Source organism: Alosa pseudoharengus, unplaced genomic scaffold (genome assembly GCF_046254945.1).
Source record: "Alosa pseudoharengus isolate Yale_2024_CS ecotype anadromous, Long Island Sound unplaced genomic scaffold, YU_APseudo_1.1 YU_APseudo_1.1_scf_6, whole genome shotgun sequence".
NCBI lineage: Eukaryota > Metazoa > Chordata > Actinopteri > Clupeiformes > Clupeidae > Alosa > Alosa pseudoharengus.
Genome location: NW_027468848.1, coordinates 9,773,940 through 9,787,507, shown reverse-complemented (window position 1 = coordinate 9,787,507; position 13,568 = coordinate 9,773,940). Strand labels below are relative to the sequence as shown.

Below are 13,568 nucleotides of genomic sequence, written 5' to 3'. Positions count from 1 at the left end.
GATTATCAATCCTTTTATAGTTGTTTGTTATGAATAAATAACAGAGGGTCTGGGGGTCAGGTATCAGTACATGATGTGGGACTGAGAGTGTGTGTGTGTGTGTGTGTGTGTGTGTGTGTGCGTGTGTGTGTGTGCGTGTGTGTGTGTGTGTGCGTGTGTGTGTGTGTCAGTCCCTCTGTGGCTCTGGCTCCTCATGCAGGCACAGTAATGAAGAGACACAACTCCCTCTAGTGGCCAGCTCCAGTATGTGGATCTCAGGGCAGGAACTCTGGCCTTCTACTGTACAGCATCTCTGACACAATGACCCTCCTGCACAGTCCAGTCCACATTCACTGACACACTCTACCCTTGGCTTGGCTAGGTCCTATATCAGCAGTGAAGTTATTGTGACTCAGTTACATACAGATGCTCTTAGCGCTACACACACACTCATGTACAGATCACATCCCATTACAGGTTAGTAGCGCTACACACACACTCATGCACAGATCACATCTCATCACATCCCATTACAGGTTAGTAGCGCTACACACACACTCATGCACAGATCACATCCCATCACAGATTAGCGCTGCACACACCCAGCTGCATCAGCACCATCATGGCCAAGAAGTTCCACCCCAAGCACTTCGTCTGCGCCTTCTGCCTCAAGCAGCTCAACAAGGGCACCTTCAAGGAGCAGAACGACAAGCCATACTGCCAGGGCTGCTTCATCAAGCTCTTCAGCTAGAGCCCAACACCACTGCATGGACCTGCGCTAGTGTGTGTGTGTGTGTGTGACAAATGGCTTGAAAGCCGGACTGTCTGGACATGAATGATCACCTTAGTTGTGACTGTGAAAGGAATTACTACGTTTGTGTGTGTGTGTGGGGGGGGGGGGGGGTCGTGACTGTGCTGATGTTGACAAAAGGTGATGACCCAACCCTTACACAACCTGTTAATAATCCAAAAGTAAACATTACTAAGACAGAATAGCAATTGGAGTATTCACCATTATTGACATGAATCAGTCATATGTATACTGTATACACATACACACACACACACACATTTACTGTACACAGTATATAAAGACACAGACACTAGTATTCTCTTCAGGATGAGTTATGTGATCATGTCCTTCTCCATGAGCACGTGTGAGATTATAAAGACGATAGATTAACAGTAAGGAAGGGCATGTCTGGTCCTTCACATTAGAGACACATGTTCTAGGTTACAGTCTGCAGGCAAAGTCTGGAGATTTTTTTTCCACTAAATGTTTTGTACCGTTATACAGTAACTTTCTAATAACCACTCAAAATATGATTACATCTTCCTTTTGTCTATTGTAACACTGATGCCTTTAAACGGCTGATGTCAATCCTCACACACTAAAATATATATGCTCATATTCTTTCCATCTCAGAGGTAACACAATACTGCAAAACTGAAGCTGCTGTTTAGCTGAACATTTGTCATCACTGATACGTTTTCTTTTTTGTTTGTTTGTTTATTGTTTTAGTGTGCAAGTCTTAACCATGTTGAGTGTTGTTGAAATCCTCACATGGGTATTTGAGTGACATGGCTGTTTGCGAAAGCCATTGTATGTAACAAAATATTAATCTGCATTAATCCTAAAGCAGCACCAAAAAATGAGATCCTTGAAATCCTTGTATTCTTCCAAATTGTGCATTTAATTGGCCAGGATTTGAAACGCCTCACTTGCAATATTCATTTCCATCTTGTGAAGTGTTATGATGTCAGTTGTCAGTCTGTTTTCAGGTTACTTATGGAATTACAGTACATGTATGTATTAAAGCACAAATAAAGTACATTTTGCTACCTTGGGGCATTGCATGGTTGTCATGGAGACAAGTTGTCCTGGATCAGCTGCAGTCCATCTCCAGGGATGGCACTGGGGAGCCCACGGAGGAGCTGGAGATTAATGGCGTTTACAAACGGAAGTTAAGTAGGAGCGTGACGGAATTTGCCACGCCTCCTTCTTCATCTGCCAGGTAACTTATTCTGCAGTCTACCTGCCGAAGCAACAGCATTGGCTTAACTTTGCTCACAACCCACCACCTCCCCTCACACCTCCAGTCCTCCTTAGGTGAGAATAAAGGGATGTATGACTCTACAATATTGTGTACATTATTATGACACAATAAAAAGGTTTGTGGTATAGATAAAAATAGAAGCACCATATAGTGCACTCTACCCTCAGGCAGTAACTGTAAAAGGCCTATTTTAATAGGGTATCTTCTGCACTGCCTGTTATTATTGTGTTTCATGACCGCCGGTATTCTGTCAAGAACCCTGAACTTAAAATAAACAAACTGCACAGGTGTGTCTGGGTGCAGATACAAATAAACAAACTGCACAGGTGTGTCTGGGTGCAGATACAAATAAACAAACTGCACAGGTGTGTCTGGGTGCAGATGCAAATGAACTTTGGCCTGGCGCTGCCCACTTAGTGTCTCTATCACACCTGAACGGCTCACTTTGCCACTTGTACAGCAATGCACATGCACCCCCATTGCATTATCGCCAGGCCATTATCACCAGGTCACCCAATAAACTTCAAGCATCAAATATCAGGGAATTAATTTTGAGTTTCAAAAAACAAGTCTAAGTTTATCTTCTCATCCATCAGACTCCTGTCACTTCACACTGGATCCAAACACAGCACACAGAAACCTCCATCTGTCTGAGGGGAACAGGAGGGTGGAGTGCAGAGCTGAGCTTCAGTCATATCCTGATCATCCAGAGAGATTTGATTGGTGGCGTCATGTACTGAGTAGAGAGGGTGTGTCTGAACACTACTGGGAGGTTGAGTGGAGTGGGGGGGGGGGGGGGGTTGTAGCAATTAATCTCTGGACCCCCAAGTGCAGTCCACATTTACTCTCCCTATATCAATAATCTTCGTGAGACTAGTCAGCCTATTGTACATGTTTTGTTTGACTACCTTGACTGAACCCAAAAGGCTTGCATGCAGAAAGCATGTTTTGGATTGGGCCTTACATAATGTATCTTCTGATGACTTCTGATGGTTTCTTCAACAGTGTTGGTGTTTTATGTGCAAAATAGCTGGTGAATGTCTGTGAGACTGATGGCGATGGGGCTGTAGGGTGGTAGCGCTTGGTGATGAATTTTAAAGGAGAATTACAGAGATTTTTCACAAGGTCTGGCTGCAACAACTTGTGCAAGGTAGAACCGATTGTTCGGATTATTCGGGTTATGGATGACATGGCATTCTGTTATCAGAAAAATAATGTGTTCAAGGTGTAATGTGGCTGTAAGTGAATGAAAATATCATTCAAACTACAATATCTAAGTAACCCCTGAACAATACTTTCAGTAGCAGAAAATTTTGTGTTTTTTTATGGGTTAAAATAAAAAGAGGTGCTGCTGGAAAGCTGAGTGAGAGCTGTGCAGCATATCAGGGAACCACATCACCACTAGCTGACCGTCAGTACTATAAAACCAGATGTCTCTGCTGTTAGTTGTGCTGTTCAATCATCAGTGAAGTTGTTCTGGAACTATGGCATACTTTCTCTTGTGTTGGTAACACAGCACACCAGTAATCGTGTACACTATTCAAACTAACAAAACAGACTTGTGTTGAAAGCCACCTTGCCTGTGCACTGAGAGGAAACGCGTCAAACAGGGGGTCATAACATAAACTAACCCCCAATATAAGTCTCTTCATATCACATCACATTAGATCAGTATGTGTGTTATTAAATCAGGGCCTTGATTCCCCTTACTATACAAAACAATCTGTTAACAGATGAACCTGCAAAACCGGTTTGATGTTCTGTGTCTGAAAAGCCAACCATCTGAGGCATGTTGAAACATGGCTTTTACCAGAACACATGAGTGCTGTTCTCATATCTCCACACCCTCACATGAGTGCTGTTTTAATATCTCCACACCCTCACATGAGCTGTTCTCATATCTCCACATCCTCACATGAGCTGTGTCTGAATCTATCTCTGCTGCCTCTCTGTATAATTACAGTCAAATTAAGCACACTGGTCTGCTGCCTGGTCATTACTGGATGACCACAGACCGGTGATGCTTTAACACCAGACCAGATGGCTCTCAACACAACACTGATCTGAATTGCAGAGACTCAGTCAAGACTCCAGAAAACAACTCACCACTGAGATTCACACTGATAACATTGTCCTTAGATTCTCAACATAGAATGTACCTTATAGCTGCACATGATCACAGTGTGTTGAGTCCACTTCAGTACATATCAATCTGATCCAACCCCTTTTCCAGTCTCTGACTCAGACACACAGGCATCTGATTGGCTACTCCCTCCTCCCCACCCACCCCCACCTGCCCTACCTGTCCTCCTCCTGAGAGTTCTGATGAAGTAAAACAGAAACGAAACTCAACTCTCACTCTGCTGCTGCTTCTCAGAGTGTGTGTTGGTGTGTGTGAGAGATAGAAAATGGCGGAGGCAATTTCTCAGGAAGAAGATCCTTTCAAATGTCCAGTGTGTCTGGATCTGCTGAGGGATCCAGTGACTATTCACTGTGGACATAATTTCTGTATGAGGTGCATTGAGGGCTGCTGGGATCAGGAGGATCAGAAAGGAGTCTACAGCTGCCCCCTGTGCAAACACACCTTCATTCCCAGACCTGTCCTCTGCAAAAACCCTCTGATTGCTGAAATGGTGGAGAAATGTAGGAAGACCAGAATCCAGGCTGCTGCTTCTGCTCAGTGTTCTGCTGGACCTGGAGAAGTGGAGTGTGATGTCTGCACTGGGAGAAAACTCAAAGCTGTCAAGTCCTGTTTGGAGTGTCTGTTGTCTTACTGTGGAACTCACTTCAAAGCTCACAATGATGTAAATCCAGGAAGAAACCACTCAGTGATTGATGCCACAGGCCAGCTACAGGAGAGGATCTGCTCCTGTCATAAGAAAGTGTTTGAAATATTCTGTCGTACTGATCAGAGTTGTATCTGCTATCTGTGTATGATGGGCGAACATAAAGGCCATGACACAGTCTCAACTGTAGCAGAATGGAAAAACAAACAGGTGAGTACTGGAGCTACACTTTGAAAGGTCTGAAACATATATGCTATAATATGTTTGTACAATTACAAGAACATTGTACTTCTTAAAGTCTACTGATTTTTGGCAGACTCTCTCTTATTAGAGAATACATGAACCAGGAAATTATAGCAGGTACAAAGTGCAAAATGTATAACATCTGTCAAACATTGACATGCAATATCAGCTGAATATGATACTACACAAAAGATCAATACTTTACAGGCTCTGAGCCAACTTGACTTGTGTTTAATGCTTAATGTTAGAGGTTCTATTGAAAACAAATTAATTGAAAGCATACTAGACAACTAAAATAACTGACCACATTACTCCAATACTAATACAACACTGCACAGCGTGTTTACAAATCACTAAATGGCATGGGACCTAATTACCTATCAGACCTGCTTCAGCAGTACCCACCTTCCAGACCTCTCAGGTCACAGGAGAAATACTTGTTGGTAAAACCTGCTGTGGGAACTAAACATGATGAAGCAGCTTTCAGCTGCTATATGAACAGCTGTGGAACCAACTGTTGCCAGTTTGAGACCAAACTGTTCTCAGATGCTCTCACCTGATCAAATGCCGTTCCTGAACAGATGCACTTTGTTAAGGTTTCTATTTTGTGTTTTGTATGTCTTTTAATTATTCCGTTTTATGGAATATTTTTTTTAACTATTTCCCTTTTATGATTTCATTATCTACTATTATTTGCATTAAATGTAAAGCACATTGAAATGTGAAATGTAGGAAATATCCTGTCCGATATAAATAAACTTGCCTGAAGTACATCTGCATTTTTATCAACAGAAGAGGTTGGGGCAGACCCAGAGGAGATTCCAGCAGAGAATCCAGGAGAGAGAGAAGGAGCTGCAGGAGCTGAGGAAGGCTGTGGAGACTCTCAAGGTGAGGACTGACCAGAGGAGAAGACAACAGCTGTTTCAGCTCTCAAATGTTACCATCATTATTATGGCAGCTTTGTTGATCTGCTATAACTAGATTACAGGTAGGCCTATCAGTTTGTTTGCTAGAACAAACTCCCTTTTTATTCAATTGCTTAATGATACAAATGCTGAATTCATGATGAATAATGAGCACATTCAGAACAAACTACTAGTAGTATTAGTGTTCTATTAGATATTAGTCTAGTAATATGTTCTATGAGTACAGTAAGTATGCTGCAAAGTCTGTGGTATAAATGCTGAATTCTGGGGAGTGAGAAGAGTCTACATAGCAGTAATAAATTCTAATTCCACCCTCGGGCCAGATTGTAGTGAGCCCAGTGAGTAACTGTGACTCTGCTGCCATCTCTACAGCACACAAAGAACCACTGACACCATGAAACACTTTCAGCTTCACCTCCCTCTGTGTGTCTCCTGCCCTCCTCTTTGTGTGTCTCCTAACAGAGCTCTGCACAGACAGCAGTGGAGGACAGTGAGAGGATCTTCACTGAGATGATCCGCTCCATTGAGAGAAGGCGCTCTGAGGTGACAGAGCTGATCAGAGCTCAGGAGAAGGCTGAGGTGAGTCAGGCTGAAGGACTCCTGAAGCGACTGGAGCAGGAGATTGCTGAGCTAAAGAGGAGAGATGCTGAGCTGGAGCAGCTTTCACACACAGAGGATCACATCCATTTCCTCAAGGTACATTTGACCTGCACTCCTGAAACTGAAATTAAATGTAAAGAATAAGACATTGAGTCGATAGTTTATGTGAAATATATGACATATGTCCAAACACCAACAGTGTGGAATAAAAATCTGTATATGAGCTGTATGATGTGTGATGAGGTAACATATAGATTGTATTGCTTTACATGCAGTACAGCATGTATCTAACATGACCACACACTTCGACACACTAATGTAAAACTGCATAATTACACACACACTAAACCAACTGATGAACTTCATTATGTCTGCAGCATTTGGGGGAAACAGCCCTGACTGCAGGGGCGTAGCCAGGATTATTTTATAGGGGGGGCCAGCTGGGTCCAGACTTTTTATTGGGGTGGCACTTGGGAATCAAAACTACAATATGAAAACTACTCAAAAAGTTTTGAAGATTAGGATACCCTGTTTTAATAATGGCAATAAATTGTGTAAAGCCAACACTGATACACAGGTCCATTCACAGACAACCTGAACAGTTTGTTGTCCACTCCAACACATTTTCCATAAATAGGCCAATGCTATAAAAAGTACATTATGATAATGCACCTTACTTAATCAGTCATATTCAAATGATGTTAACTCAAAGAACAATAATAAATACTACAAATATGGTATGCAGATATTTAATCTTATACTGATGGCAAAACTATATTTCTTTCTGTTATCCACTCCAAGTACTTGGCTGTAAGTAACATGGCTCTGAATTAAGACATTAACCCTTAGAACCCTAGACTGTTTTCAGGGCTTTTTCACTACCTTTAGTTAGAAGCATTTATCCTGGTCATTGTAAGTGCCATACACAAACAAGAACAATGAGCCATGAACAAAGTGAAGGGAAAAAGGTGTTTCTTTGTCGAATAAATTGGGATGCAATGTGAGTCTTGAATTGGATGCCATGTAGGAATTTGCTAGGATCTCAAAACCGGATTATGAACATGCTATGCCATAGAGAAACACATTATAGCTTTGGATTATGAACATGCTTTGCCACCACAACAACACACAAAAACGGTAAGTAAGTCGAGCTATATGAAGTTATTATTTTGATGTCACTTCGTCTGTTTTATAACCCAGAAGGATGTACTTGGTATCAAATGATAGCTCTGTGTCTCCTCTTTCATCTGACATGCGTGGCATATCTATCCGATTCGTGAGTAGGGCCTAATTCAAACGAGAGTAATGGCTGTGCAGCATTGGTTTTTGTACATGATGTTATTTTGCAGTCACGTTGTCTGTTTTTATAGCCCAGGATTGATATACTTGGTACCAATGGATAGCCCTGTGCCTCCTCTTTCTTCTGATATGCCACATCTATGCGATCACGGGTTCGTGAGTAGCCTAATTCAAACGAGAGTGTGGGTGCGCAGGTGAACTAAATATGATGCAATTTGATTTAATTTCATGATTTTTTTGTATTTTCATACTTGATCGCACAGACAAGTGTTTAGTCTCGTTGGAAAGCCCCACTTCTGCTCTGTCACGCAGTTAAGGTTTCATCTCGTTGCAATTACCGGAGCAATGTAACAAAGAACTCAGGCAACGCAGCAGCCTGCCTCTGCCTGACCAGCTATGGCAAGAACCACACGCAGTCAGCAAATTATGTTTTTATAAAGTAGCCTAGGCTAGACACTGTTAGCCTACTTTTATTGGAGCCATCCGGAGATATGTGCCTAATATGCTTGCATTTCACCCGAATATTATCAAAATATTTTTGTAACAGCGTTACCGCGGGCATTCGCTTATTTTTGATCAGCCTCACACATCAATGTCAGAGCCTACCTAACAAGAACAGCCCAACGCAGCTCACTTTGCTATGATTTGTGTCACATTTTAACATTTTATTAACAATAATGTTCCAAGTCATCATCAACTCACCTGTTGTCACTGAGGTTAAGTAAGTAGTAGTCTACTGTCACGTGTTTTTAACAGATGACTTGAATTGTCCCCTGCTGCTGCTGCACTAGGCCTACTCACGATTTGATTAGAACCGTAGGCTACACTTCCTTTCAAAGTACGTTGAAAACGGCAGCAATCTTTTTTTTTTTACTTTTCACTGAAGGAGCTGGGGGGGCCAGCAGGGTGGCCAAGCTTTGACCAGTGGTGGCCGTGGCCCCCCCTGGCCACCACGTAGCTCCGCCCCTGCCTGACTGAATATTCAGGTGGCCTGTCCTTTTGTGTTTCTCTCTGCAGAATGTTGTCAGTCACTGGTGCTCCTTGCAGTACAGTTCCAACCAGCCTGACATACATAATAAACTGTCTCAACTCTTATATTTTTCTCCGTAGAATATTCCATCCTTCAGAGATTCTCTTCGCTGTAAAGACTTACCCAGCATGACCTTCAACCCAAGTGTCTCTTTTGAGGTTTTGAAGGAATCTGTCTCTGCAGTGAAGGTGCAGCTGGAGGAGAAACTGGATGGCATCTTCAAGCAGGAAGTAGCCAAGATATCTGCAGCAGGTTGGACAATAATCTAGAATGGACGCAATCATGAAATACTTTTATAAGACACTGTTATGTTCAAACAGTTATGGATTCATTTGACTCTGTATGTTCTGTCTCTCAACAGTGGCACATATCCAAATTATCCAGTCTTTAGAGTGTGAGTCTGTCATTAAGTTGCATTCCCATCTTCAGCTGAAATAAAACTTCCTTCCAGAGCTAACAGGCCTGTCACAGATGTTAAAAACAAACATTTCCCAAAAGGCGGAGTACACACAAAATAATATGCAAAGCAAGATGTGTGTTGGTTTGTTCTGCTGATCCTGGGTGAATGAGTGTCTCTGTGTTGGTTCCCAGATACTGATCCTGAACTCCCAGTCAGAAGAACAGACAGAAAGGAGGTGCTGCCACCATGCAGTGAGTCTTTACTGATCGATTGTAACAGCATCTAATGCTCAACATTTGGGGTCTAGCAAAGGAATGATAGTTGCACTGAATCTTTTCATCTTACAAACCTTCTTTCAGATGTCAAACCTATAGAGTCATGGGGGTGTGGCTGGGCCCCAGAGTTTGAAATTAAGGCCCTTTAGATCTTTACATATATCAATAGCAACAAACAAAAGCAGAAGATGAGGTCAGAGATGGAGTTAGAATTCAGCTTTAACAAACAGTAACCTTATCATTTAGATAGATAGATAGATAGATAGATAGATAGATAGATAGATAGATAGATAGATACTTTACAAACCACTCGATTACACCAATTACTTCTGCAGTTGTCTTGTGATAATGAACTGATTGTGGTGGGTTAGAACTGAAGGTCCTCCTCATGCCCCTACCCTCCTAATGAAGATGAGGGCCTCTAAACATGCCCCTACCCTCCTAATGAAGATGAGGGACTCGTCAGTGGGAGGTTGGAGGCCTTTAAGCAGCTGGGGACTCATAATTCCACATAACCTTCTTTACACAATCTCTGCTGATGTGATTTGAAAATGTGTGTGCTGTCATCAATATACTGTGAATTGTCTTTATACTGGTTTTGGTAGTAAAGTGAAATGTTCTGTTTTAGTGTCTGATGTCCAGGCTGTTTATCCTGAACCAGTGACCAGAGAGGAGCTCTTGCAGTGTAAGTTGGACACACACACACACACACACACACACACACACACACTGTAATACAAGTCTAAGTGAGTCCTCTTCTCTCTTCTCCTCCATCAGACTCCTGTCACTTCACACTGGATCCAAACACAGCACACAGATACCTCTGTCTGTCTGAGGGGAACAGGAGGGTGGAGGGGAGAGCTGAGCTCCAGTCATATCCTGATCATCCAGAGAGATTTAATGGGTGGCTACAGGTGCTGTGTAGAGAGGGTGTGTCTGGACGCTGCTACTGGGAGGTGGAGAGGAGTGAGCAGGTTTATATAGCAGTCTCATATAAAAGCATCAGCAGGAAAGGAACGGGTGCTAAGTGTGGGTTTGGATTTAATGATCAGTCCTGGAGTCTGCACTTCACCAGCTCCAGCTCCTCTTTCTGGAACAATAAGAAACAGACTAAACTCCCTCTAGTGGCCAGCTCTGGAATAGGAGTGTATGTGGATCACAGGACAGGAACTCTGGCCTTCTACAGCATCTCTGACACAATGACCCTCCTGCACAGAGTCCAGACCACATTCACTCACACACTGTACCCTGGGTTTTATATATATTCTGGATCATCAGTGAAGCTGTTGTGACCCACACCATATACAAGCAGGACAAACATATAAAGACCCCAGACACAGACATATACTGTTATCACATCCACACACACACACAAACACATTCCATCTCATCAACACACATATATGCCACCACTTACATGTAAGGATCTGCCAGCTGTCTTTCAGCTGTTAGGGATTCCTGTTCTTGGGGAAAACAAAAGACCAAAACCACTCTCACATCTCTGGACCCCAGCAGATATTACAGCGTCTGCACCTCTGGACCTCTGCTTGAACACACATCAGCACACCACACATACACTACTGGGTGGGAAATGTGTTGATGAGCCCAGTGTTTCACCCCCTCTGATCCTCTCCCACAATCCATCTCCTCTCCCTCCTGCTCCCCCTAACCCTCCTCCTTCCCCAGGTTTTCAGGCCGTTAGTCCCTCTGTGATTGGACACAGGTCTGATGGAAGGTCTACATGATATTTATGAGACTGATCAAGACTTTTCAGAATAAACAAATAAAAGATCAGAAATCTTGTCACTGTTAATATATTGAAATGACATTCTCCCAAAGACTCCCAAATTCATTACATGTATTGGGTCTTATAGTGGTGCATGCCATACATTCACTTTTTAAATTAAATAATGAGTCAGTTATTTCTGAATATATGTTATAAAGCATGGAAATGATGAAAGCTGACAACAGCACAATAAAAACACTCTTGGTAATGTTTGACTTTGGGATTTGAGGGAAAGACCTCTGAGTTGCAAGACTTGACGGAGACTGAGACCGACTTTAATGCACTTCTTTTGGAGCTCAAGAGCTCAACTGTCTGTCTCTCTGGGTGAAATCAGCAGTTATAAATACAAATGCTGATGATGCCCACGACTTCTCCAGAGCACAACACTGCCACCTGTTGACATGACTGGGTATTACAGCACTGATATGTGAGCTGACACACGTTCACAAGATCAGCAGTGGGGGGCTCACAGATATCAACACACCCATCTAATAAAGAAATGGTAGGAAAATAGAAAGGAATGTATAATGAGATTTGTTTTGTAGTTATGTGATGTAAATCTGTCATAGCCTACATGTCTCTGCTTTTGTCCTGTAATGGGCGATGCTGATGCTGAGCATTTCCTTTACGCGCGCAGATTCACTGGAGTCGACTTTATTCAGACTCGAGTTTATAGAGTGAACTTTTATAACTAGCAGAAAAAAATTTGAGGTCTCTTCAGTTGTTTCATATTATCCTTTATCACCACTAGATGGCGTAATTACAGCTGATATCCAGTTATGAACACAGGCTGTCCTGCAGTTACCCATGCACTTTGTCAGCTCTGATTTGGTGACTTTACTTTAGGCCTTTAGCTTAATGTTTCCCCATTTCCATTAGGCCTACGCTTTCAATTAGCTAGTTTGAGGGAATAATATTTTAGAGTTTAATTTCCTTTTAAATCTGTGATCTTTTCTTATTTCCTTATCCATGGGAAACACAAATAATTTAAAGCGACTGGGTTATTTTATATGACTAAGTATTCCGAGCTCACTGCTCCAAGTGTACTGTATGCGTGTATGCAGGTGTGCACACTACCCCCGGATGGGTAAAATGCAGAGAACACATTTCCCTACAGGACAATAAAGTAGAAGTTAACTTACATGAAGAGAACAGAATATATAGCATGGAAATATAAGCAGGAGGACTAAATCTCAACGTTTATTTCATATGCGTACATGAATAGAACAGAATATAATTTAATTGAAACAGAAAAGCCTGGAGCATTTTATCAACCAATCAGAGTGTTTTCTCAGTGGGTGTTGTGGGCCAGTGCAAATCCAGAGAGATCCTGTGTGAGTTCCACACTAGTCCAGCATGGGACCCCCACTACACAGCACTGGTCCAGCATGGGACCCCCACTACACAGCACTAGTCCAGCATGGGACCCCCACTACACAGCACTGGTCCAGCATGGGACCCCCACTACACAGCATTTGGGCCACTGGTCACCCTTACAGATTGTGATAATATCCAAGTCTCCTAAACCCATATTTAGCAGCAAAAAGGACAAGATAGTAAGTGTTGAAAATGAAAATATGTTCATTTTGAATTTGATGCCAGCAACATGTTTTAAAAAAGTTGGGACAGGGCCATGTTTACCATGGTGCTGCTTCACCTCTTCTGGAAATGTTTAGGAACTGAGGAGACCAGTTGCTAGAGTTTTGAGAATGACATGTTGTCCCATTACTCCCTGATGTAGGATTTTAGTTGCTCAACAGTATGGGGTATTCTTAGTCATGTTTTCATTCCATCATGCACCTAATTTGACAAGTCTGGACTGCAGACAGGCCATTTTAGCACCTGGACTTTTCCTCTATGGAGAAATACTGTTTAATTCCTGAAATATTCAAGGTCTTCCCTGGAAAAGACATTGCCTGCCCTGGATGGCAGTATATGTTGCTCAAAACCTGTATACATCATTCAGAATTGATTGTACATTGCCAAATCTGCAAGATGCCTATGCTGTAGGCAGTAATGCACCTCCACATCGTCATAGATGTTGGTTTCGAACTGAGCACTAAAACAAGTTGGATATGTTGGAAACTTGGATAGGCACTCTACTCTTTCGCCAAGTACATGATTTCCAAAAAGAATGGCACATTTTGATTGGTCTAACCAAAGGACCTTTTTCCATGTTACCTCAGT

The 13,568-nt window shown here is 42.4% G+C and overlaps 1 protein-coding gene across 1 annotated transcript; it reads left to right on the top strand.

Annotated features, from left to right (window-relative positions):
* Nucleotides 1-4,432: 4,432 nt before the first annotated feature.
* On the top strand, nucleotides 4,433-10,887 carry LOC143106532 (tripartite motif-containing protein 16-like). The gene is made up of 6 exons (XM_076270840.1): nucleotides 4,433-5,032; nucleotides 5,858-5,953; nucleotides 6,454-6,687; nucleotides 9,001-9,172; nucleotides 10,224-10,280; nucleotides 10,373-10,887. Exons 1-6 carry the CDS (start codon nucleotides 4,445-4,447, stop codon nucleotides 10,885-10,887), a joined length of 1,662 nt encoding a protein of 553 aa, XP_076126955.1. The 5' UTR covers nucleotides 4,433-4,444.
* Nucleotides 10,888-13,568: the final 2,681 nt, after the last annotated feature.

Coding starts and splice junctions, on each gene's coding strand:
- LOC143106532 (XM_076270840.1), top strand. CDS start 4,445: ATGGCGGAGGCAATTTCTCAGGAAGAAGATCCTTTCAAATGTCCAGTG. Junction 6,688..9,000: donor ATCACATCCATTTCCTCAAG/GTACATTTGACC, acceptor TTTTCTCCGTAG/AATATTCCATCCTTCAGAGA. Junction 9,173..10,223: donor AGCCAAGATATCTGCAGCAG/GTTGGACAATAA, acceptor GTTCTGTTTTAG/TGTCTGATGTCCAGGCTGTT.